This window comes from Drosophila miranda, assembly GCF_003369915.1.
Source record: "Drosophila miranda strain MSH22 chromosome Y unlocalized genomic scaffold, D.miranda_PacBio2.1 Contig_Y1_pilon, whole genome shotgun sequence".
NCBI classification, from domain to species: domain Eukaryota; kingdom Metazoa; phylum Arthropoda; class Insecta; order Diptera; family Drosophilidae; genus Drosophila; species Drosophila miranda.
Window position 1 is genome coordinate 3,136,114 of NW_022881603.1, and position 23,850 is coordinate 3,159,963.

At 45.9% G+C, this 23,850-nt stretch overlaps 3 protein-coding genes across 8 annotated transcripts in view; 2 read left to right on the forward strand and 1 right to left on the reverse strand.

Annotated features, from left to right (window-relative positions):
- Nucleotides 1–12,960, forward strand: part of LOC117190536 — a 76,363-nt gene extending 63,403 nt beyond the window's left edge. Inside the window, exons 4-6 of the mRNA XM_033395589.1 lie at nucleotides 2,036–2,229; nucleotides 8,656–8,785; nucleotides 8,863–12,960. Of these exons, the coding sequence (XP_033251480.1) occupies nucleotides 2,036–2,229; nucleotides 8,656–8,785; nucleotides 8,863–8,938 (400 nt within the window). The 3' untranslated portion in view covers nucleotides 8,939–12,960. The remainder of the gene's footprint in view (nucleotides 1–2,035; nucleotides 2,230–8,655; nucleotides 8,786–8,862) is intronic.
- On the forward strand, nucleotides 12,956–13,474 carry LOC117190195 (putative deoxyribonuclease TATDN1; the record flags this gene model as incomplete). The annotated part of the gene is made up of 2 exons (XM_033395255.1): nucleotides 12,956–13,200; nucleotides 13,258–13,474. Coding segments are annotated over 2 exons (366 nt in total), but the record flags the coding sequence as incomplete, so codon positions are not given.
- A 1,775-nt stretch (nucleotides 13,475–15,249) lies between these two features.
- Nucleotides 15,250–23,850, reverse strand: part of LOC117189757 (protein MTSS 2-like) — an 87,206-nt gene continuing 78,605 nt past the window's right edge. Inside the window, exons 11-18 of one of the 6 annotated variants that reach the window (XM_033394834.1) lie at nucleotides 22,899–23,723; nucleotides 20,587–22,455; nucleotides 19,767–19,903; nucleotides 19,310–19,576; nucleotides 18,200–18,542; nucleotides 16,961–17,824; nucleotides 16,190–16,341; nucleotides 15,256–15,823 (exon numbers count right to left, since the gene is read on the reverse strand). In XM_033394834.1, the coding sequence (XP_033250725.1) occupies nucleotides 15,698–15,823; nucleotides 16,190–16,341; nucleotides 16,961–17,824; nucleotides 18,200–18,542; nucleotides 19,310–19,576; nucleotides 19,767–19,903; nucleotides 20,587–22,455; nucleotides 22,899–23,723 (4,583 nt within the window). In that variant the 3' untranslated portion in view covers nucleotides 15,256–15,697. Of the gene's footprint in view, nucleotides 15,824–16,189; nucleotides 16,342–16,960; nucleotides 17,825–18,199; nucleotides 18,543–18,862; nucleotides 19,169–19,309; nucleotides 19,577–19,766; nucleotides 19,904–20,586; nucleotides 22,456–22,898; nucleotides 23,724–23,850 lie in introns of those variants that run through there. The other 5 variants (XM_033394835.1, XM_033394836.1, XM_033394837.1 and 2 more) reach the window with 5 other exon arrangements.

The following is a 23,850-nucleotide window of genomic DNA, read 5'->3' on the forward strand; positions in this document are numbered from 1 at the left end:
TAAAAGATCGCTCTTTAGCTCTTGGCGAATTCGCCCCGCTTTGCCACCGTAGGTAAGATAGGCGAAGAAGAAATTGTTCTGAATATATGAAAAAACTCGAGAAAAATCTATTGAAACGAACGCACGCAATCCTTTTTTTTCGTCGTCGTAAAATATAATAATTTTCAGGCACTATGCGATCTACTGGAACTGACCTGATTAACTTTTGTGTTTTCAACATCAACACTTTTAATGCATTTCTCGCGTGACAACTGGCCCTGAAAGGGGTATTCATGTCCTCTCCCATGAAAGAGCCTTGCACTTGCCTCCACCGAAGGCAGTTTTCATGTTGTAATTGCGACCTTAATAAACCGCAAACCAGGACTCGTAAAAATCACTTACAATCACATACGTGCCAGCCGCCCTGAAGGGGCTTGGCATAATTCCATTTAAGGTGAGGAGGAGGAGGAGGAGGAGGAGGAGGAGGAGTAGGAGGAGGAGCGAAGCTGAACCAAATCCCGGGGCAGCGGATGGAGGAGGCGTGTCGAGGCCGGCTCGTGTTGCGGGTAAAACATGCGTGCGTAAACTTATTTAAAAGCACCAGACACCACACAGAAGGCGCACTCAACCGAAGAATGGAGATGGCAAAAGATGAAGCAGGACACGAGGCACAGGGCACAGGACACGGGACACGGGCGGCAGAACACAGTACTCACGCCAGCAGACTATTCGCGTTAGCATTACATACAAAATCCCTGCTGGATTAAAAATTTACGTAGATTGATGGTGCGGTTTTGGGCTGCGCTGTCGGGCTGGGACGTGTTGGGTCGCGCCTTAACCCCTCGGCCACAATCTCGCACCTCAACACAGCTCAACCGCAGACCCCATCCCCATCCCCACATCCACTCCCACTCCCACTGCGCTGCCACAGCCCCACAGACTTGACGTGGCATGTTCTGTGAAGCATTCTCCAGCAGCAAGCGGCAATGCAATTTGTTGCTCTGCTGATGCTTCCTGACCATCTGGCTGTCTGTCTGTCGGCTCTGTCTGCGGTTAAGCGCTACGAGAGTACGCCACTCCAAGTGCATTTATCAGCCTGACTAAATATAGATAAATATACATATGTATGCAACTATAGAAACTGTGTACATGCATACTCACGGGTAATTGGTTTGCTTTGTCAAAGGTGGAGCATTGTATTTATACAGCATTTAATTGCAAAGTTATGCGCATTTCTCTGGACATGTTTATTCTAGTAATATGAAAAAACATTACTGCGGCTATGTGGCCAACACTTTTACTTTGATTTACTGCCGTGGCAGTTTATGGCATTAACAATTCAGGCATCTATATGCTTGTGTTGCCCACTCGACCATGGCAATTAAATGAAAATCTGTGGATTAAATACATAAATATTAATTCTTTTTTGCTGTTGAGTGAGCCGTAAAGGTTTTAAATTGTGTCCCAAAGCCACTTTCCCCAGGTAGTAGATACAGTTCAACATATGCATTAATATTTAACGAAATTAAATTCTCAGAAAAGTATATTTGAAGCATCGAAATTTGTCGCATATTTTAAAAGTTTTCAGTGCAGGTGTTACCTGTTTACTTGGCCATATTGATAGATACATATATCAACACGTATGTGCGGGCATGGCAACCGTGCCTCTTCCTCGTCTCCGGCCTTGCCGCAGCTTGTCGGCACAGCGAATCAGTTTGGTGGCCGCAAGTTACAGCGAAACCATGACATGCTCAATTCAGCCATTAGCCACTATTGCCACTGCCCCTGCCACTGTAACTGTTCCTGCCCCCGGGTCGTTGGCGTTGAGGCCCCTGTCACATGCCACTTGCCCCATGTTCCACATTGTTGCGGCGCACAAAAACACTGAATGCTATGCATCGAACATACAATATTGTTGCTGTTGTTTGCTGTTTGTTTTTTCGGAATTTACATATTGGCCGCTTTATTTTCGCTTGTCCGAATTTTCGGATGTATTCATACGGAGCTCCCAAAAGTAACCACTAACAAACACTTTTTGGTTTTTTTTTCATTGCAGGGCCAAGGTCCTCGAGTGCTCAGCGAAAGAGGACAGCAACGTGACCGAGCTGTTCAAGTCCTTGCTTTCCCTGTCCCGCTTCCTGCCCACCAGCAGCGGCAGCAGCGGGTCCGGTGGCGGGGCGGCCGGCGAGGCGGCGCCCAGCGGATTCAAGCGCCGCTCCTCCGCCTACGTCAGTGCCTCGTCCAGTCGCAGTAAGTATGGGGCGATCGGAACGGGACCTTATAGAATGTCTGGCCAACGGTTGCCATGGCTATGGTCATGGCCATGGACCATCGCCAGTGCTTGCAACATTCCCGCTGCTTTGGCTTTGGCAGTTTCAAATATCAATTAAACATTCATATTCGCCGGCTATGATTGAAAGTTTGCTGTGTCACACTATTCACAGTTACGCAGACGGCGGCCAATTCCGGCCTTCCATGGGTCCTTCAGTCGAGCTTTGAGCGGAGCGTGCCACTTCCAAATCCAATTACAACATTATTCCGAGCTTTGAGCGCCTCCCCATAAATGCAATTATTAGCCCACGTCTCTGGCAGGTCAACGGTGTAATTAATCTGGGGCTTATGGCCATGACTAGGACCCAGTGGCCGTCCAGCTTAATCAATTATTGAAGGACATTTATTAATTTATTCATTTTAAATCACACAGAACGGTACAGGCCGACCCAAAGTCGGGTGCCAATTAATGGGCTCTCTTTAAACATTGCTACATTTGTGCCAATTTCGTTAATTGAACGCAATTAGCATGGCTGCTACTCGCACAATTGCAGGACCCTAATTAAATGTGGAGATTCGGCAGCCAAAATGGATCAGGCTATCGCCATCGCCATCGCCATCGCCATCCAGCTCCCATCCCACCCCCATACCATACAATTGACAAAGACAAACTCTTTTTCATTATTCATCATTTCATTAACACCAGCCAGAGACAAGGGAAGACAAAATTCTGTTTGTGGAAGGGAAACACTTTCTCGACGGCCCAGTCCCGAATTTGATCAAAATGTTCGTGGGCCAAGCACGTGTATTAATTAAAGAGCTTGACCTTTTAATTACCCCATTATGGAATGCTTTATTATCTCATTACAAACTTGGCGCGCGGCATGTGAAACAGAAAACAGAAAGAATAGCAGACGTCGGCCGATGGGAGACGGGGACGGGGACGCGCCTCAAGAAGTTTTCAATTTTGGATCCGCAAAGTATAAATATCTAGTTAATTAATGTTTCCCCAAAATGTTGCCGCTGACTCCTTCCTTCCCTCCGGTTCTCCACATTGCTGACAATAATTGAACTGTTTGCCTGGAGGACTTTTGATAACATTTTTAGTTGCCCCAAAACCATGTTTCTCCCTTTAAACATATTCTTGCTTGTTCCTTTCCATTCCATTCAGTTCAAGTCATTCAAATTAAGTGCAAAGTTGGCCGCTGGCAGACGCCTCGGAGTGAAGATTGTATTCTAGCCCATACATTCCAGCAAATTTAAATTTAAATGGGACTTGCCACAGTCGAGTAATTGCCTTAAAAAGTACAACGCGGCATATGCAAAAACAAATCGGAGAAATTTCATTTGCTGCGCTGCCATTTTGCGGCTGGGATTGTGCATGTCTCTGTGAGTGTTTCAGTGTGCCAGGACACGTGCTTACAGCTCAGAAGTGTCGGTTTATGTGTGCTTGAGTGAGGACATCAAAATGGCCTCGCGCGTAAGCTGAAACCATGAGACAAAGCCAAGGCTGCAGGCCACATACATATACACATGCTGCGGCTAGAAAGCGGCTTCCCCAGCCCCTCCATTACGCTGGGTCGTTGAGGAGGTTTCGGGTGGCACCGCAAACTCAATTGTGAGAGTTTTTTAATATACTTCAAATGCGAAATACGTTCTGCGCCACGTTTATGCGTTGAATTTGTTGCCAGTTAAAGCTCAAACTTCCCGATACCCTGCCCATCGAGCAGCTAGGCCCGCAATCTAACTCGTATAAACCCATTTTATATGGCCAAATCCATTTAGTCGCACAAGAGCAAGGGGAAAATTGGAGTATTGGAGCATTGGAGCAGTGGAGCACACAAATATTTTGTGTTTTCTTTCAAAAAGCCACACGAAAAAGGGGAAAATAAAACAAATTTAATTTAAATTTCTGTTACACGGCATACGCATCAATTCCCGCCGCATATGCACAATTCATATCTACAACGAGGGGGAACGTTGTGAGTTGCTGCGTACACCGCAACTCTACAGTTATACCCGATACTAAGTCAGTATGGCTCTCCTGCGGCAGACGCCGCTAATATTGAACCACACGACAAAGAGTGCGTGCGAGAGAGACAGAAAATCAGTCTGAGCGGGACGTTGAGCTTTTCGTGGCCACTGCAAATTGATTTCTTGCTTTTGGCTACAAAAATGATCCGATCTGATCCAGATTCAGCAATCTGATAGATATAGTCATTATCTATGATTCTGCGTTTTTCGTTTTCTCGAATGTGCAATATTGTGGATGCAACAGATTTTCGTCCTTTGTGGGGGCGGAAGGGGGTGGGGCGAAATTCTGAGATAAACGTTTTATAGTGAGATCTAACAGAAGTACGGATACCAAATTTGGTTACTCTAGCCTTAATAGTCTCTGAGATTTGTGGATGCCCCAGATTTTCGTCCTTTGCGGGGGCGGAAGGGGGTGTGGCGAAATTTGGACACGAAACGGTCAAGGTCCGATATCACAGGAGTGTGGATACCAAATTTGGTTGCTCCGGCTTTTATAGGTTCTGAGATCCTTGAACTCATATTTTGCAATTGGCAAAGCCGACCCTGAAACCTGTGTGTTAGAGAGAGACAGAGCGAGAAAGAATGAAATTGTTTTCTTGATTCTGGCTATAATAATTATACGATCTGGTTGAGATTTTACACTCTAAAACATATAGTCATCCTCTACGATTCTGCGTTTTTGGCTTTATCGTATCTTTAAAAATGTGGATGCCACAGATTTTCGTCCTTTGTGGGGGCGGAAGTGAGCGGGGCGAAGTTTTGAAATATTTTTGTAGCAGTGACATATCACAGAAGTCTGGATACAAAACATCGTTGCTCTAGCTCTTATAGTCTTTGAGCACTAGGCGCTGGACAGACGGACGGACGGACGGACGGACGGACGGACGGACGGACGGACGGACGGACGGACGGACGGACAGACGGACAGACAGACAGGGCTCAATCGACTCGGCTATTGATGCTGATCAAGAATATATATACTTTATGGGGTCGGAAACGATTCCTTCTGGACGTTACACACATCCACTTTTACCACAAATCTAATATACCCCAATACTCATTTTGAGTATCGGGTATAAAAACGAGCCCCAGGCCCAGACCCACATCCATCCGTTTCCACCCCAGCACATACGATACGCGTATGTGTTTGCTTTCGTGCTGGGATGGCAGTATTTTTATGATGCCGCTCCGGCATCAAAACCTAGGTTTTGCAGCGAGCTCTGCCTGACTGAAAGTCGGCTGGGGGTTGCGCAGGGTTAGAGAGCATCGCTTAGTCGGTATTTACTATCCCTTTGGCAGCAGTGGGCGCCGCTCTTCTCTCGCGCTCTGCGCTTCAGCGGCATCTATTGTCCTTTTCATTTTTTATACCCGATACTCAAAATGAGTATTGGGTTAGATTATTCGATTTGTGGTAAAATTGGATGTGTGTAACGTCCAGAAGGAATCGTTTCCGACCCCATAAAGTATATATATTCTTGATCAGCATCAACAGTCGAGTCGATTTAGCCATGTCTGTCTGTCCGTCTGTCCGTCCGTCCGTCTGTCCGCCCGTCCGTCCGTCCGTCTGTCCGTCCCCTTCAGCGCCTCGTGCTCAAAGACTATAAGAGCTAGAGCAACGATGTTTTGGATCCAGACTTCTGTGATATGTCACTGCTACAAAAATATTTCAAAACTTCGCCCCGCCCACTTCCGCCCCCACAAAGGACGAAAATCTGTGGCATCCACATTTTTAAAGATACAATAAAACCAAAGACGCAGAATCGTAGAGGATGACTATATGTTCTAGAATGTAAAATCTCAACCAGATCGTATAATTATTATAGCCACAATCAAGAAAACAATTTCATTCTTTCTCGCTCTGCAAAATTGAGTTCAAGGATCTCAGAACCTATAAGAGCCAGAGCAACCAAATTTGGTATCCACACTCCTGTGATATCGGACCTTCCCTGTTTCGTGTCCAAATTTCGCCACAACCCCTTTCGCCCCCGCAAAGGACGAAAATCTGGGGCATCCACAAATCTCAGAGACTATTAGGGCTAGAGTAACCAAATTTGGTATCCGCACTTCTGTTAGATCTCACTATAAAACGTTTATCTCAGAATTTCGCCCCACCCCCTTCCGCCCCCACAAAGGACGAAAATCTGTTGCATCCACAATATTGCACATTCGAGAAAACTAAAAACGCAGAATCCTAGATAACGACCATATCTATCAGATTGCTGAATCTGGACCAGATCAGACCAGATTATAGCCAAAAGGAACAAATCAATTTGCACTGGCTACGCAGCGCCCGACGTCACGCTTAGACTGATTTTCTGTCTCTCTCGCACGCACTCTTTGTCGTGTCGTTTAATATTAGCCGCGTCTGCCGGAGGAGAGCCATACTGACTTAGTATCGGGTATAACTATAGAGTTGCGGTGTCCGCAGCAACTCACAACGTTCCCCCTCGTTTTTATACCCGATACTCAAAATGAGTATTGGGGTATATTAGATTTGTGGTAAAAGTGGATGTGTGTAACGTCCAGAAGGAATCGTTTCCGACCCCATAAAGTATATATATTCTTGATCAGCATCAATAGCCGAGTCGATTGAGCCATGTCTGTCTGTCCGTCTGTCCGTCTGTCCGTCCGTCTGTCTGTCCGTCCCCTTCAGCGCCTAGTGCTCAAAGACTATAAGAGCTAGAGCAACGATGTTTTGGACCCAGACTTCTGTGATATGTCACTGCTACAAAAATATTTCAAAACTTCGCCCCGCCCACTTCCGCCCCCACAAAGGACGAAAATCTGTGGCATCCACAATTTTAAAGATATGAGAAAACCAAAACGTAGAATTGTAGAGAATGACCATATCTTTAAGACTGGATTGGAATGGATCTGAATTGGATCGTATTATTATTATAGCCAGCATCAAGAAAACAATTTCATTTTTCTCGCCCTGTCTCTCTCTAACACACACGTAGCATAGCCGGCTTTGCTTAGAGTAAAACATTAGCGCCTAGATCTCAGAGACTACAAAAGCTAGAGCAACCAAATTTGGTATCCACACTCCTAATATATCGGACCGAGACGAGTTTGTTTCAAAATTTCGCCACACCCCCTTCCACCCACGCAAAGGACGAAAATCTGGGGATATTCACGAATCTCAGAGACTATTAAGGCTAGAGTAACCAAATTTGGTATCCGCACTCCTGTTAGATCTTACTATAAAACGTGTATCTCAAAATTTCACCCCACCCCCTTCCGCCCACACAAAAGACGAAAATCTGTTGCATACACAATATTGCACATTCGAGAAAACTAAAAACGCAGAATCATAGATAATCTGGATCAGATCAGATCATTTTTATAGCCAATAGGAACAAATCAATTTGCATTGGCTACGCAGCGCCCGACGTCACGCTCAGACTGATTTTCTGTCTCTCTCGCACGCACTCTTTGTCGTGTCGTTTAATATTAGCGGCGTCTGCCGGAAGAGAGCCAAACTGACTTAGTATCGGGTATAACTGTATTTTCGCGTTTTTTTTTTTCGGACAACAATGGGGTTGCTGGTGACAGTCGCCACAGAGAAGTACTCTGGTCGTGCAACATTCTGGCACACAGACAATCAACTGCTGACGAGTTCAATAATTCCATTTGCACGGATCATTTAGCCAGAGATAGACTCAGACTGCTTAATAGGTTTTAAACTGCTATAACTAATTTGAGTCGACTCCAGTTTTGTGTGTGCCTTCGTTATGGTTTCCATGATTCACACCTCGGTTCATCGCAGTCCGTTGTAAGTCCTTTGTTTGTCTTGGGCTTTATTGGACGCTTGACTGGCTCATAAAGGGCAGCAGCTCAGCAAACAAGCAAACACCTTTTGCTTAAATTGAATACCTTCTGGCTTGGTAATGGCAGGTTGATGGGGGATTAGTCGGAAGTTAATCACTTCACTGGCGTGGCTTAGTCGACTCGAATGGGTAAATGGTTGCTGCAACCGGTTTCGAGCACCTTTCCGGAGCTGAGTTGTGATAAGAGGAAAATGCCAAAAGGGTCTTGCATCGGTCTTATCTCCATACTCGTTCCATCTGTGCAACCGACTGCGAAAAACTCATTTCGAGAAGCACATGAATTGCGTAGAAGTTTCTCGAGTGTGGTGCCCCTGTTTCCTTCTCAAGTTAATTATGCCAGCTCTCGGTGGCAGCAGTGCATACTTGAATGGGTTCCTCAGCCATGTGGCAGCTGCAGTTGCTCCAGCAACCGTCACACGCGCCACGGGACAAGGGCCACGCGTTACCGCATTCGGGAAATTGGATTACAAACTGCAGCATTACCTTTGAGGCGAAACGAACAGGAAATTTTCTAATTAGGAAATATTAAATTCCGTTACAGACAAAAACCGCATGAACTGTCCGGCTTTGGGCGCGGCTGGGGGCAGCGGCGACAAGAAGCCCTCCAGCCTCGTCGATGCGGTAGATGTGGCCAGCACCAGTGCCGAAGCGAAGCTGAAGCCGCGTTCCAGGTGAGTGCCCCAGGAGCCTGCATTCTGCGTGCGCCGTGTCTCTAATCGCCCAATATCCATATTCACTACCATTTCAGATCCCTCATCCGCCGCGCCTCCCGCAAGACCAAACAGCAAATCAACAACGCATCCGATGACTGCAATTTGCAGTAAATATTCAAGGCGTCGGGGGCATAATTAAATTATGGATTATGTGGCCACACAATATGTATTATTAATAGTGGATTGCAGTTAATTAGTGTGCATAAACAAAGGGCGCGAATATTTTTGTTCGATTTAATGAGTTGATAACGTGTTTACGGCATTGCTCAAAGGCAAACAAACCAGTAACCCAGTCACCCAGTATCCCTGTAACCAGTATGTGTTGATAATAAATGTACAACTCGATAATTAGTGTATGCAAGCTATACGTATTTGCATATTGGCTATCTAATGCATTATTTTGTGCCACAATGGCATACTCCAAAATGAAACTCCATGCCTGGATGCGTTCAGGAAAAATATTATTTAAGGAGTGCAGATTATATTCCCATTTGTAGCATTTACCAGACCGCATCCAGCAGTCGAGTCCGATGGTCGCTATCCATTTGTCAGATATCTATGCCAAAATGTCTCTCAGTTTTACTTAGAGAGCGAGACTGTCAGTCAGGGAATTTGCATCTATGGTTCTATGGAAAAATAACTCTTAAGCAGAGTTAATTGCAAAAATTCAGGGGAAATCGGTTTAGGGTCTGCATTAGGATGGGCTGTTAATTCCTTGAACTGAATTGAGTGGCACACCATTTCGATTTATTGGTTACTACTGCTTAGGGGGACCAGTTTATTTATATTTGAAATTACTTTTTTACGACTAAAGAATATAGATTTTCCACAGAGAATTTTGAGAACTTCACTCTTGCCTGAGGTGGAAATTTGTGCGCGGAATTTGAATTTAATCAGTGACGGGAGAGGGGGAGGTCTGGCGGGGCTTCGAAGAATCCTAATACAGTTCATAGAGTTCATTTTGACGAGAAATTAATGGCTCAGTCGTTGTTATTCTGGGAGAAGACTAAGTTGAATGCGTTTTCCATTGGCTGGCTATCATAATACCTGCAGGTATAATAACTTAAACATAGCTCTAAGGTTACTTCTAAATGGAATATACATATTTACAAGTGTACACATACTTAATTGCACATCTAGCTGACACTGTAGTCAATATTGAAATCGTTTCAAAAAATCTTGATGTTCCAATGGTGGTGGATGGGTAAAGAGGTTTGGATTTGAGCAGCTCCTCTCCACTTGAATCAGACATGAAGGCCAAAAGGAAATCACAACGAGAAAGAGTGTGGGGAAATGAATACCATAAAGCAATTTCGTGGCATTTTCTTTTGGCTTTCAAGAACCACTGAAAAAGTAGGAAAATCTTTTACGGAAAGTACAACATACATAAATTTACTATGCAAAAAACGTAATTGTAAAATAAATTTGATGCGTTTTTGAGGAATGTTTATCAAGGATTATACAGGGTGTACTACTTATGCTAAATGGCCAAAAAATCAAAGTTCCCACAAAGCACACTTTGGTTAAATTTTTCGGTGCTTTGTGGGAGATTTACGATAAAGAATATTCGACAAATCTGTTGCATGCAAATTATTATCCATTTCCACACAAGTTACAGTTACAGTTACAGTTGCAATGGTGTGTATGCATGTGTTCTGTGGGTGCATGTGATAAGAAACTCTTTGTGTTGTCTCTCTCTCTCTCTCTCTCTCTCTCTCTCTCTCTCTCTCTCTCTTTCTCTCTGAACTACTAATTTAATAAGATTTATTTGAAAGACTACGGAATAAACTGTTAGATGGTACAGAGCATGGCAGGAGATAACTAATGGATTTGTAAATGAAAAGAATAAAAGCAGACGCAAAGTGAATTGTGATGGTATATTGTAGAATACATAACATACATACACACCAGCATATACATATGTATGTACAGAGTATAATATAACTGTGCAGAAAGGTTGATTTGTTCAGTAGTTTAAATAGAGATTTATTTTAATTTCTTTGTTGATTTAGTTATTTAGTTATATATAATATGTATAAGAATAAAATGTGCAGCGGAGTTTGTTTTATATGTAATACGGTTTATACATTGTTACTGCGTGTAGTTAAATGAAACAAATCTTAAGAGCCCTCACTGGCGCTCGATCTCTTATCAACCAACTGTAACCTACATACAAACATACACACAATACGTATGCATACATATATATATATATATCAGCGCCTAGTGGGAACACATGGGGGACCCGGCATTTTTTTAACATTTCACCGTACACCGTATATCAGTATATCAGTACATATGTATATCAGCTGGCTAAACCACTTATCCAATTTAGAAATACACACACACACATATGTTTTTTTGTATACGTAATTCGATTGTTCTACCAATTAAAGTTAAGCCCAAATGGGAGTCGCTCTACTTACCACCACTAAATCCAAAAATACTGTAACCTAAAAATAGTTAAAAGCATAAAACAAAAAACCAAAGTAACTTTCTAGGTGTGCGTACATATGTGTATCACTGTCATGTACTTGTAGACTAATTGAATTTCAATTCAATTCGGCACGCCAGCCATGTAAATGGAACAGTAAGCAATTTCCACTAAATCAATTAAAAGTAGTGCCGTGACCCCGTATCCGCTCTCCCTTTACAGTAAGCCAGCCAGCCGCAGTGTCCATTAAAAGTAACTAATGGAATTTTATTCAAATTATAAATTGCATTGGCCTATAAATCCGCCATTTTCCAGCTTAAAGCAGACGTGTTTGGTGATGATTTGAAATTTGCATAATGCATATATCCATATGGGGAAGCCTATTACCACTCCGAACAATAAACAGCTTTTCTAGCGCGCTGCTTAATTGGTTCACATTATGCAAAATTTCGAATGCAATTTACAGTGGCATTGATTTTGCATTAAGCTGGCTCAATTCCATGCACTGCAGCGTGTGTGTAGGCTTATATTGCGAATGAGAAATGCTCAGGCCAATCCTAGTTGCGTGGCCCGTTGCTAGAAGACTTAAAGTAGCTTAATTAGCATTAATTTCTCTTTGAATTTGAAATTTCAATGAAATCCGCATTACCGTGGCGCCTTCTGACGGTGGTGAGGTGAGGTCACTGCTAGCACATTTAATACGACACCTGGCGAAAAATACTCGTACTATAGTCACACCTGTAAAGCTCTTGCTCACGCGTCAATGCATTTTTAGTGAATTTCCAGATGGGCGTCACTGTAACCGAATTAGCAATTTTTTTATAGCTAGTTTTTAGTCAATAGAAGCAAGTATTTAGAATAAACCAGTTAAGAAGAAAAATTATTCACGATTCGTATAAAATTATGTGGGCGGCTAAGTGTGCTATATAGCTAGTAATAAACAACAAATGAGTCCGCAAAAACCAGCAACATTGATGTCACAACCTGCGACTATGAACATTTTTGTTAAAACAGTGTTTTTGTCAAAACAAAAAACATGCAAGTACTTAAAAGTAGTTAATCCTGATTAAAATTGATTCATCAATCATATAAAATTATCTGGGCAAAACTGCGAGATCTTTATAGCTGGGAATAATCAACGGAAGAAAGAATAACCAGGAATTAGTCGTTCTAACCGGATGACAACAATGATTACCGGCAACACTAATTCCCATACCCTGAGAAAAGGATGTTATAGAATTGAGAAAATGTTTTCATCCCAGTCTGCGTAGGTATCAGGATCGAGATAAATATATAAAAGATACTAATAATGTACTTGAATATGTCTAAAGAATATCAATTTGAGAAAAGGTCTTAATGAATTAAGTTTGATCTTCATATTATATTAACGAAATAGGGTATACACGCTTCTTGTCTTCAAATACCAGCAACATTGCGACAGTTTTTTTGTTAAACTTTTTTGTTTAAGCCTTGTTTTAGCCAAAATACAATAAAAGCAAAGACTAAGAACTAGCCAATCTTGTAGAACATTTATTCATCAACAGCCTAAAATTATGTGGGCAGAACTAAAGGTTTTAGTTAGCCAGGATTATTCAAGCGAATAAAGAAATTGAGCAATTAGAACGACTATCCCCTTTCGATTTTGACCTATTTCACTAAAACCTTTTTTGGTTGACCATTTTCGCTAAAACCTTTTGGCGTTCGGTGGCCTCTACATTGGGGTCAATGGCTGCTCCCTGAAGACTGAGGAAAAGGCCGAAGTGGTTCGGCAGCTGCCAAATGATCGCATAATGCTGGAAACAGACTGTCCCTGGTGTGGAATACGGTCATCGCATGCGGGCCATAAGCACGTGAGCACAAAGTTTCCCACCGTCAAGAAGAAGGAGAAATGGACAGCCGAATCTCTGATAGACGGACTCTGTGAGCCCTGCCAGATCAGGTAAGTCACGAATACGTCATAGTACAAGCTCCAATCTACAACTATTTTTTATTTCAGCCAAGTTCTCGAGGCCATTGCGGGCATTAAGCAGGAGCCCAAGGAGAAGCTGGCTGAGATCTACTATCAAAACACTTTGAATGTGTTCTTCAGCCGAACAGGGAAAACCAGAACCGAATAAAACCAATTGCAGTTACATTCAATGCGTTTACATATATTTTATTATTGTTTGTCATGTCTAGATGCAAATGAATTGAAAAATACGCTTTACAACTTGGATTTGCGTGTTACTCTTAATGCTTTTAATTTTCAGTTGATACAGGGAAAACACGTTACTTGTAAGATTCACATTTAGAATTGTAAATAATTGTTGCTCATTGCTATGTTAATTAACTGTGGTGATTATGCATTTATATGTGGTGTATATGTATATGTATGTAGAATCGATCGCCAAAAAATATATATGCACGTACTCGTATGGATTCCTGTATGTATATTACAGTAAGAATCTGGCCTCTAGTCTACACGGCTATGCATTTAAAACGAGGGGGAACGTTGTGAGTTGCTGCGGACACCGCAACTCTACAGTTATACCCGATACTAAGTCAGTATGGCTCTCCTCCGGCAGACGCTGCTAATATTAAACGACACGACAAAGAATGCGTGCGAGAGAGACAGAAAATCAGTCTGAGCGTGACGTCGGGCGCTGCGTAGCCAGTGCAAATTGATTTGTTCCTTTTGGCTATAAAAATTATCTTATCTGATCCAGATTCAGCAATCTGATAGATATAGTCATTATCTATGATTCTGCGTTTTTCGTTTTATCGAATGTGCAATATTGTGGATGCAACAGATTTTCGTCCTTTGTGGGGGCGGAAGGGGGTGGGGCGAAATTCTGAGATATACGTTTTATAGTGAGATCTAACAGAAGTACGGATACCAAATTTGGTTACTCTAGCCTTAATAGTCTCTGAGATTTGTGGATGCCCCAGATTTTCGTCCTTTGCGGGGGCGGAAGGGGGTGTGGCGAAATTTGGACACGAAACGGTCAAGGTCCGATATCACAGGAGTGTGGATACCAAATTTGGTTGCTCTGGCTCTTATAGGTTCTGAGATCCTTGAACTCATATTTTGCAATTGGCAAAACCGACCATGAAACCTGTGTGTTAGAGAGAGACAGAGCGAGAAAGAATGAAATTGTTTTCTTGATTCTGGCTATAATAATTATACGATCTGGTTGAGATCTTACATTCTAAAACATATAGTCATCCTCTACGATTCTGCGTTTTTGGTTTTATCGTATCTTTAAAAATGTGGATGCCACAGATTTTCGTCCTTTGTGGGGGCGGAAGTGGGCGGGGCGAAGTTTTGAAAAATTTTTGTAGCAGTGACATATCACAGAAGTCTGGATACAAAACATCGTTGCTCTAGCTCATATAGTCTTTGAGCACTAGGCGCTGAAGGGGACGGACAGACGGACGGACGGACAGACGGACAGACAGACATGGCTCAATCGACTCGGCTATTGATGCTGATCAAGTATATATATACTTTATGGGGTCGGAAACGATTCCTTCTGGACGTTACACATATCCACTTTTACCACAAATCTAATATACCCCAATACTCATTTTGAGTATCGGGTATAATGACAGTACAAGATTCAGTCCAATGGAAATGTTATGTAGCCTAGTGCGAAAGACGGGGTATGATTAGTCTCGTCTCTGAAATTCCCCTCTCCGCTTGGCTTTTATGTGAGAAGTGTATCCAATTTCTTACGAGTATACGTGTATGCATTCCTTGAAGAATCGCAGTAAAGTTGCAGTGGGATTTAAAGTACATATCAATACTGCATTGTGTTTAACATCTAGGACAATTCGGTATTGTATATATGTATGTTTGTATAAACTTTTGTTAAATATGCTCAGACCTATCCCAATTGACAAGCAGTTCGACAAGCCATTGCAGTTGGAAACAAATAAGGTTAAGGGATAACTCAAAACAAACACAATAAACATATGTATATAAGATATATTTCATTTATTAGGCGTCAGATTATTTCAATTGGTTTTTCAAATCATATTCAGATATATGTATGTACATAAAGAATGGAAATTATGATAAATACATAAACATAATATAATATTTAAAGGTAAATTCGAGATTGAATTATAAATAAACACGAATGGGTTAACCAACTGTCTTCCATGTTCTTTGTCGTATTCACTTAACGAAAGAATAAATCCTTTTTGGATGATTTTTGGGAGACGGGAAATCGGGTGAATTGTTGATTAGTGCAAGTGTGGCCTAACACGCTCGTTAAATATCATTATATATTGTATATAGTGTACCGTAATCATATGTGTTTGTTTAGGTTGCATGTTGTATGTACGAGTTTTCAGTTTCAAACCAAACTCTGCAATAGCCTGCAATCGAGCAGGCCTCGGGGCCTCTTGATTATTTCATATGTTAATAATAGTAATAAATAATATTCTTTTGCTTAGGTCTTTGCGTTAATTAAGTGTATTTTAGGAGCGCTGCGATCGTTGATCTTCTGGTTACGTTTCAACGGGGCTCCGCGTTTTATCTGATCCATCAGCGACTCGTGACAGATGCGAGGGTCCGGCTGAAAGATTCATCAAAGATAGGATTAGAAGGCTATTGACCTCAAAGCGTAGATTAAATAGCAGGGTTAATTGGTAGAACTAGGCACTGAGTGGATTAGCTGCCAGCTGGCCTAGTAGACTTCAATAAACGAGCGAACGAGAAGAAAAACGAGGATCGAACTAAATACCTTAGCACTGGCATCACAGTGGCCAGTGCCAGAGCCAGTGGCTGTGGTGTTGGGATAGGTGGGAGGTCTACGATATTGAGAACTGGGGCGCGATAGATTTTGTGGATTCTGATAAATCTAACATTTGGCACCGGCATAAAGCATAGTGAATGTTGGCTATATGTTGGAGTGGATATGCTTTGGTTGTGAACTACTTACCAGGGCCTTGCTATTGATGAGATTTCGCACGGCAAATGCGCGGCCGGACATGCCCTGCTTGGCCAGTTTCGCGTTGAGATTCTCGAGGAACTCGGCCTTGGTCTTGGCCCGAATGCTGCCAGTCTTTTCGATATTTGTGCTTGTGGCGTAGTCTATGAAATGCGTTGCGGTTGTTGTAGTTGTTGTGGCAAAAAAAAGAACATCGTAAGCAAAGATGATCGATCAGTGAGTGGGCCGGATGGGTTCGAGGAGTGTGGAAAAAGTGGTTAGGATTTAAGATTTAAGATTTAAATTTAAAATGGTGAATCCAAAATGCAAAATAAAACTCAACAATTGCTGTTCAACATTCTGCCTGAAAGTGCTGGTTGACAAAGTGATGATTGATGATTAGGAAAGTTGATATGAAAGTTGCTTTCTGAGCGAGAGACTGAGGGAATCTCCCCATCTCCCTGCAATCTACTGTTTGTCCAACATTTTCCGAGGCGCACTTGACACAAACGCAATCAGGTTAATGGGCAACACTTTCCCAAAACCCAAACTCAAACTCAAACGCAAAGAAACCAAAATAATGCAAAACATAGGCAGCATGCGCTAAAAGTACGAGTAACTTATAAATAAAAAACATTTTCGCAAACAAAATATAATTTTTCCAATGCCAAGTAGGAGAGGAGCGAAATCAGCAAACATAGCACAAATATATAGAGCATCGCTCATTCATTGAAATCAAGTCAAATCAAATCAAATCAATGGAACGCCGGCTCGCTTTCTTACTTGGATGATGTGCCTGGGCATGGGACATGTGGGCGTGGGCATGGACATTGGCATGGGCGTTCGCATTCGCGTGGCCATGGCCATGGGCATTATTGTGGTTGTAGTAAGCAGCGCCGCCATTGCTGTTGCCCCCAGCAACCTCGCGATAATAATGCTGTTGCTGTTGATGCTGCTGCTGTTGTGGATGATGTATTTGCTGCTGGTGCTGCTGCTGATGGTGGTGATTGCCACGCGCCGTTGTGGCATAAATACTAGCCGAGGATACAGACCCAGATCCAGTTACGGGCGAGCCGCAAGTGGGCGAGGCTGAGGGCGAATGGAACTTGCCGGCCGTCGTTTGTATGAATGGATTCGTTGACACGAATATCTTTTGCTGTACACTGGAGTGCCGCGACGGTATGGGTGGCTGGCGCTGCTGTTGCTGTTGCTGCTGCTGTTCCGCCAAATGTTGCTGTTGAGCTGCTCTCAGTTTCTGCTGCTGCTGTTGCTGCATCTGCTGCTGGGGAAGACGCAACTGTGGACGCTGATTTACATGGCCATTGCCATTGCCCATGCCTGCCGGCTGTTGGTATTGCTGATGATGCTGCTGCTGCCGTAAACGTTGCTGCTGCTGCATCATGTTTTTTGGGAGCGTAGCCGTGGCCGAATCTGCTGCATAGGCACTCAACTGAGAGGCCGCACTCTGGCCAGCATGGGGGCGTGTCATCTTCTTGGGCATCGTGGCCGATGCTCCGGCACTGTAAATGGGTGGCGGTGGCGGATCCTCCAGTGGAGGCGGGCACGTGTAATGCTGCTGCTGCAGATGTTGGTACTGCTGCTGCTGCTGCTGCTGAGCCTGTCGCATGCTAAGGATTGGGGCAGCTGCTGAATTTTTGTTAAACGAACTTGAATAGTTGCCAAAATCTTTACTGCTAGCTGCGGCTGCCATCGGCGCTTGAGGCGGCTGATAGTGCGAGCTGTTGGCGGAGTTGGCCGACGCCACTGCCGCCGCTGATGCTGATGGGGAGGCGGATGAGGAGTTTGAGAATGAACTGACTTTGGAGAGCAACGATGATGTGGATGAAGACAGAGGAAACTGTGGCAGTGCATTGAATGAGGTGGCCGGTGTTAGAATGGATGCTGCCTGAATGCTGCTGGCCAATGCGGCCGCTGTTGATGGAGTTGATGACGAGGTGCCGAAACTAGCGTAAATTCTATGCTGCAGCTGTTGTTGCAGTGGCTGTTGGTGCTTAGATTTACCGTCATAGTGTTGCTGCTGTTGCGGCTGGGACATGGACAGGCCGCTCCGCGTGTAGATCGACTCGCCTCCAGGTTGCTGCTGGTTGCCGTAGATGCCCTCGGAAGCATGCTGTTGATGGTGCTGCTGCTGCTGCTTGCTGTTGAGTCGTGCATTCAGCTGTGCAATTAGATTCGGATTCACCTTGGGCTGTGTCGGTGGCAGTGGGTGCGCATGCCCATGCCCATGCCCATTGGGACTTGGGCTGCTGGTGCGGAAGCTGGACATGCTGTTGACCAGCTTGGGTTGGGCATAGATGCCCCCACCGCCTCCTCCGCCTGCGGCCGGTGACGAGGTGCGGAACGTCTGTGCATATGCGTTATATGTTCGGTGTTCGGTGTTCGTGTGTGGCATGAGAAGAAAAAGAGTAAAACAAAAGGCACAAATTAAAAGTTAGCCAAAAGCACAGCGAAAGCTAAGTGATAGATGAGTACGCTAATCTTTATCGCATTACAACTAAGCTGGATGGGGCAGAGGGACTAGCACTAGCTCTTGATATGCAAGTATGAATGTTAGATTAGTCAAGCATTCTCCAGGATGTGTCGCTGCGGCCTTTGTTGGTTAGTCGTTGGTTAGTAGACATCGACACGCCCATCGACTCGCCTCCGACTCTTTGGGTCACTTACGGCATCCGCAGTGGGCGGTGGTGCTGGTAGGGCATGTTAGACAGGTGGCGTTGGCGGCTTCTGTGCCACATGTTGCTGCTGCTGTTGCTGCTGTGGATAGCATTGCTGTGGATGATATTGCTGCTGTTGCTGTTGATGATTAAAGCGTTGCTGGTTGGGCGGTGGCAGGGGTGGGCCAGCAGATGCCAGGCCCGGCTGCTGCTGTTGGCCATTGGCCAAGGCATGAGCATAGGCCTGCAGATCCATATAGGAGTCATAGTAGGCCTCATAGCTCAGGTCGTCGTTCATGGGGGAGTTGTGCACTGACTTTTGTACGAGTACGAGAGGTGTGTGGGGTGTGGTTCGACAGGGCAGGGCAAATGCAAATTGAAATGAAAAGAAATTATAAGTTAAGCAAGTCGATCTCTAAGAAAGTCGGTTCCAGGCTCGGAAGACTCGTGCACACACCTGCAGTGGGGGTTGATATTGCTGTTGCTGTTGTTGTTGCTGGTGTTGCTGCTGCTGCTGTATACGTCTTAGCGTACCAGGCGATGCCGGCTGATGCCGCATGGCTGCCAGGGCTCGCACCGTCTCCGACACCTTCAGAGCGGAGCTCGGCATGCCCGCTGGAGGGGCGCTGGACATGGACTCCAGCATAAAGGCTGGCGGCGGTGGTAGATGCTCGCTGGAGCTGCTTAGCGGCGTGTTATGTTGCAGCTGCAGATGCGTCACTTGCTGTTGTTGCATAATTAAATCATAGATAAAATAATAAAAGCAAAAGAACAAGAAACAACTCTCGTGTGTAGAGTGTCTAGAAAGTTTCAAGGCTTAAACGGCTAACTTGGCCCGAACTTAGTCTAACTTAATTAATTTGAGAGCCATTAATCTAAGCGCCGGTCGGAGCCCGGTCGGTAAACACACTTACCCCCACCGAAGCATTGGGACTGGGTGTCACCGAGGAGCTGCGTCGCACTGGCGGCGGTGGCTTGGCCTGATTGATGGACGAACGACGTGCGATCCGCGTTGAGCCACCTGCTCCTACTAATCCTCCTCCTGCTCCTCCTGTGGATGGTTAAAGAGTTCCATTAGCTATAGAATCACCTCGGAAATATTCATTAGCTTCATGCTGTTAATTACAGTTACAGGTATTATTATATGTACAGTAATCGATTTATACACTTGGCACACAAAACACAGGACACCATCTAATACGAGAGAGCCCCAGTGAAAGCGCTGGTAGGATCTGTGTAGGATGAAAGAGACCCAAATACGAGAGAGAGAGCGAGAAAGAGATTGATCTGATGATCCCCAAAGCGCTTAAAGCCGCGGTAAGATGCACCATGAAGCCATTCCATGTTTGAGGCTAGTTCTATCTGTCAGACAGAGACAATGCCTGATTATCTGATTAATGTTCAAGCAGTTGGCAGTTAGTGGCGGAGTATCGTGCAGTTAACTTGGAGGTTATTTGAGCTGTGTGCAGGTGGAGTGATGATATGATCGGTGTATGGTAAGCCAATTACATTTGCGAACAGGGTTAGGGCACACAAAATCGTGGCCAAATGAATGAAGCAAATCAAATAAAGTTAGGAGAGAGAGAGAGAGAGAGCACAAGAAACAACAATTAGAACCCAAAGCCAGAGTAAGAAGCAATTGAAGAACCAAGTTTTGCTTGGAAGAAACGCAGAAAATCAATAACCAAATAAATCAAATCAAAATAAAAAATCAAAAATCAAATCGAAACGAACCCGACAACGAGGCCGGCCTGGGCGTGGCATTGGCATTGGCAGTGGAATTCGTATTCGTATTGGCTTGATGGTTAGCTTGGGGGTTGGCGGCATTCAAGGAGCACACATATGGATGGGCGGCTGGTGGCGCTGATGCTGGTGGTCTGCAGGGGGCAGTGGCAGTGGCAGTGGCAACGGGCAGCGGAGCAAGAGCGTTTGTCGATGTGGAGTTTGTGGATGCAGATGCAGATGATGGTAATGATGACGATGATGATGGCTGTGGCAGACCACCGCGAGGTGACAATGATGATAATGCTGGGTTTGCTTTTATTGCAGATGGAGGAGATGCTGATGTTTTTGATGTTGCTGTCGCAGCTGCTTGGGGCGTCTGGTATTGCTTATGATTGGATGTTGCTGTTGTCTGATTTTGGCTTGGCATTCTATGGTTGTGGTTTTGGTTTTGGTATGGATGCGGGCTCAAGATTGGATCTGATGCGGATGCAATAACAACGGCTGCTGCTGGGCCATTAGTGACATTACAGTTTCTGGTTTGGTGCGACTGTGGTGAGTGTTGTTGTTGCTGCTGCTGCTGCTGTTGCAGTGGCTGCTGTGGCGTTTGTTGCTGCTTCTGCTGTTGCTGTTGCTGCTGCTGTAATTGCTGTTGAACCTTCTGCTTCTGCCTGCGTATTTTGGCATCTAAGTCGGCCTTAAAGTCTGACTTTCGGGGTATCAATGGCTTGTCGGCCACACTGGGAGGCTGATTCGAACCCGTACCCGTACCTGTACCATTGAAAAGGCTCAGGCAGAGGCTGGTGGGCTTTGGGGGCATCTGTCGCCGCATCACAGGAGGGTCTACTGGGAGACTACCGTTATCACTGACTGTCCCTTGTGCCGGCTGCTGCTGCTGGGGCGGCTGCTCGACGTGGTTTGCTTTACCTCTTTGCGGGCTGCCGCGTCCGAGCAGCTGCAGCTGCTGCTCGCTGGAGGCGCGAAACGAGGAGAGTCGCTGCTTGGCGGGCGCCACAGTTGCTGTTGCCGGCGGGGGCGCCTTGCAACTACCCGAGTCCGGCGAGTCCGGGGATCCGGCTAGATTCGAGGGCAGCTGCAGCAGCTCGCGCATCTCGTGGAGCTGCAGCTGCGACTGCACCTGGGGGTCCTTGGTGCGCAGCAGGACTATCTCCGAGTTCTGCTTGACGAATTCAATGTCCGGGGTGTTGGGGATCTGGTGGTCGTAGATCACCACGACGGCGCTGCCGCTGTCGCTGCAGGTGTCCACGTAGGCGTGCCGCGGCTGCCCCGACAGGCAGATGCTGTCGGAGGCGGCCAACGAGATGCTGTCTGCGGACACGGACACGGAGGCGGAGGCGGGCGCATATAGGGAGCGCCCCTCGCTGCCCGACCCCCCGTTGTAGGGGTCGTCGCGGTTCGCACTCACAAAGTGGGCGAACGTGGGGTTCTCGTAGCCGCCCGCTGTCAGGCCGCCGGTCAGCAAACTCGTCTCGCTCACATAGCAGCGACTCAGCTCCGAATCGCTGGCGCCCAGAAGCTCTCGTTCTCGCCGCCTGGCCTCCACCAGCGTGGGGTCCATCAGTTGGCCACCCTCCTCTCCGGCCAGCTCCTCGGAGGTGGTGTCCGACGTGTCCGTGCCGCAGCCGCTGAAGTTGGTCTGGTTGCTGATGCCGCACAAATCGATGTTGGTGGTGCTGGTGGTGCTGGCGGTGCTGCCGATGCAGGCGGGGGGCAGGTTGTTGTTCTCGCTGCTGCTGCTACTCGTTGTCAGGTTGTTGTTGCTGTTCTGCCTGCCCTTGCCCTCATCAATCTCACGTTGAAACGAGTCTAGTTCGCCAATTAAATTATTTAATGCTTTGATTGAGTCTTCGAAAGATTTGTCTATATATTATATTATTTTGCATTCATTTGTTGGTTGGTTGTTGTTGGTTTTTGGTGGTGGTGTTCGTTGGTGGTTTCATTTGTTGGTTGAATATTGTTTGTTGTGCATTTTGTGATTTTTTGTTTTCGTTTCGGATATGGTGGATAATATGAAGAGAAGAGAGAGAGAGAGGGAGAGAGAGAGAGAGAGAGAGAGGGTGTGGACGGGTGGGAAAAACATAGAAATAAAGAAAAAAAAGGTTGGGTTACAAAATATTCACGGTTCGATGTGGCTTCTATAGTAATAATCTTAACGGGGAGATCAACAAAAAGAACAAATTGCCAGGACAACATATCGGATAGGAGGAGGAGGGGGTCAGGATCGAGTGATGATTCGGGGTACACCGGGGTGCTCTGAAGTGCTGGGTGGAGATGACCAGTGATCGATCAGTGATTCAACTTACCCATTTCCTGCTGCTCGGCCTCGGACCGCTTTGGTCCCCCTACACTGGGGGCGGCCGCTGCAGGGGATGGACCCGTGGCCGGAACAGGAGGCGACACACTACCGGTTGCTGCTGCCACGGATGCCGCCTGCTTCTCGAACATGGAGGCCTTCTGCAGGACAGAGGCACGCGACCTTTCGTCCGTGTCCTCGGCACTGGCCGGCGGCTGCGATCCCGCCTGCTCGGTGATCTTGAGCACCTGCACCTGCACCTCGCTCGTCGGCGGCGTGGGCGAGCTGACCTGGTAGACGAATCCCAGTCCGGCGCCGGTACCCGTGCCCGTGGTGATGCTGCTTCCACTGGGCGTACCTGCGGCAGTGGACGTGGGTGAGTTGGTTAACAGGGGCGAGTAATTGTTCTGGGGCGTGGAGCTGCCACTGGACGGCGAGGTGGTGTTCGTGTTGGTGCTGGTGCTGTGGGTGTGCTGGCCCGCGACGGAGCCGCAAGCGACCGTCGAGTCGATCGATGGATGCGAGTGCAGCGACGAGGCCGTCGAGGATATGGAATGGGAGCGTGTGGCATGATGCTGGGCAGCGTGAGGCGCTTGCTGCTGCTGCTGTAGAAGCTGATGGGAGCCCGAGGAGTCGTTGGAATGCTGCGAGCAGATCGAATCAATGGAGCTCTGCTGCTGCAGAGGCGGTGGCGTGGGCTTCTGCTGCTGCTGTTGCTGCTGGTGGTTAGTGAGCTTCAAGGCCGCCATGTTGGCCAGTTCGGACATGTTAACGTATGTGGGCGGACTCTGCTGCTGCTGGAGCTGCTGCTGTGTATGATGTGCTGCGGACAGCTCTGTATGGTGGTGGTGGTGGTTTTGTTTACGGTTGCGTTGGCGGTGGATGTTGCAGATGAAGTTAGCAAGTACATGCGTGGTGGAAGGAGTGGGGAGAGAGTGTCACAACACGGTTTTATTAGTAAG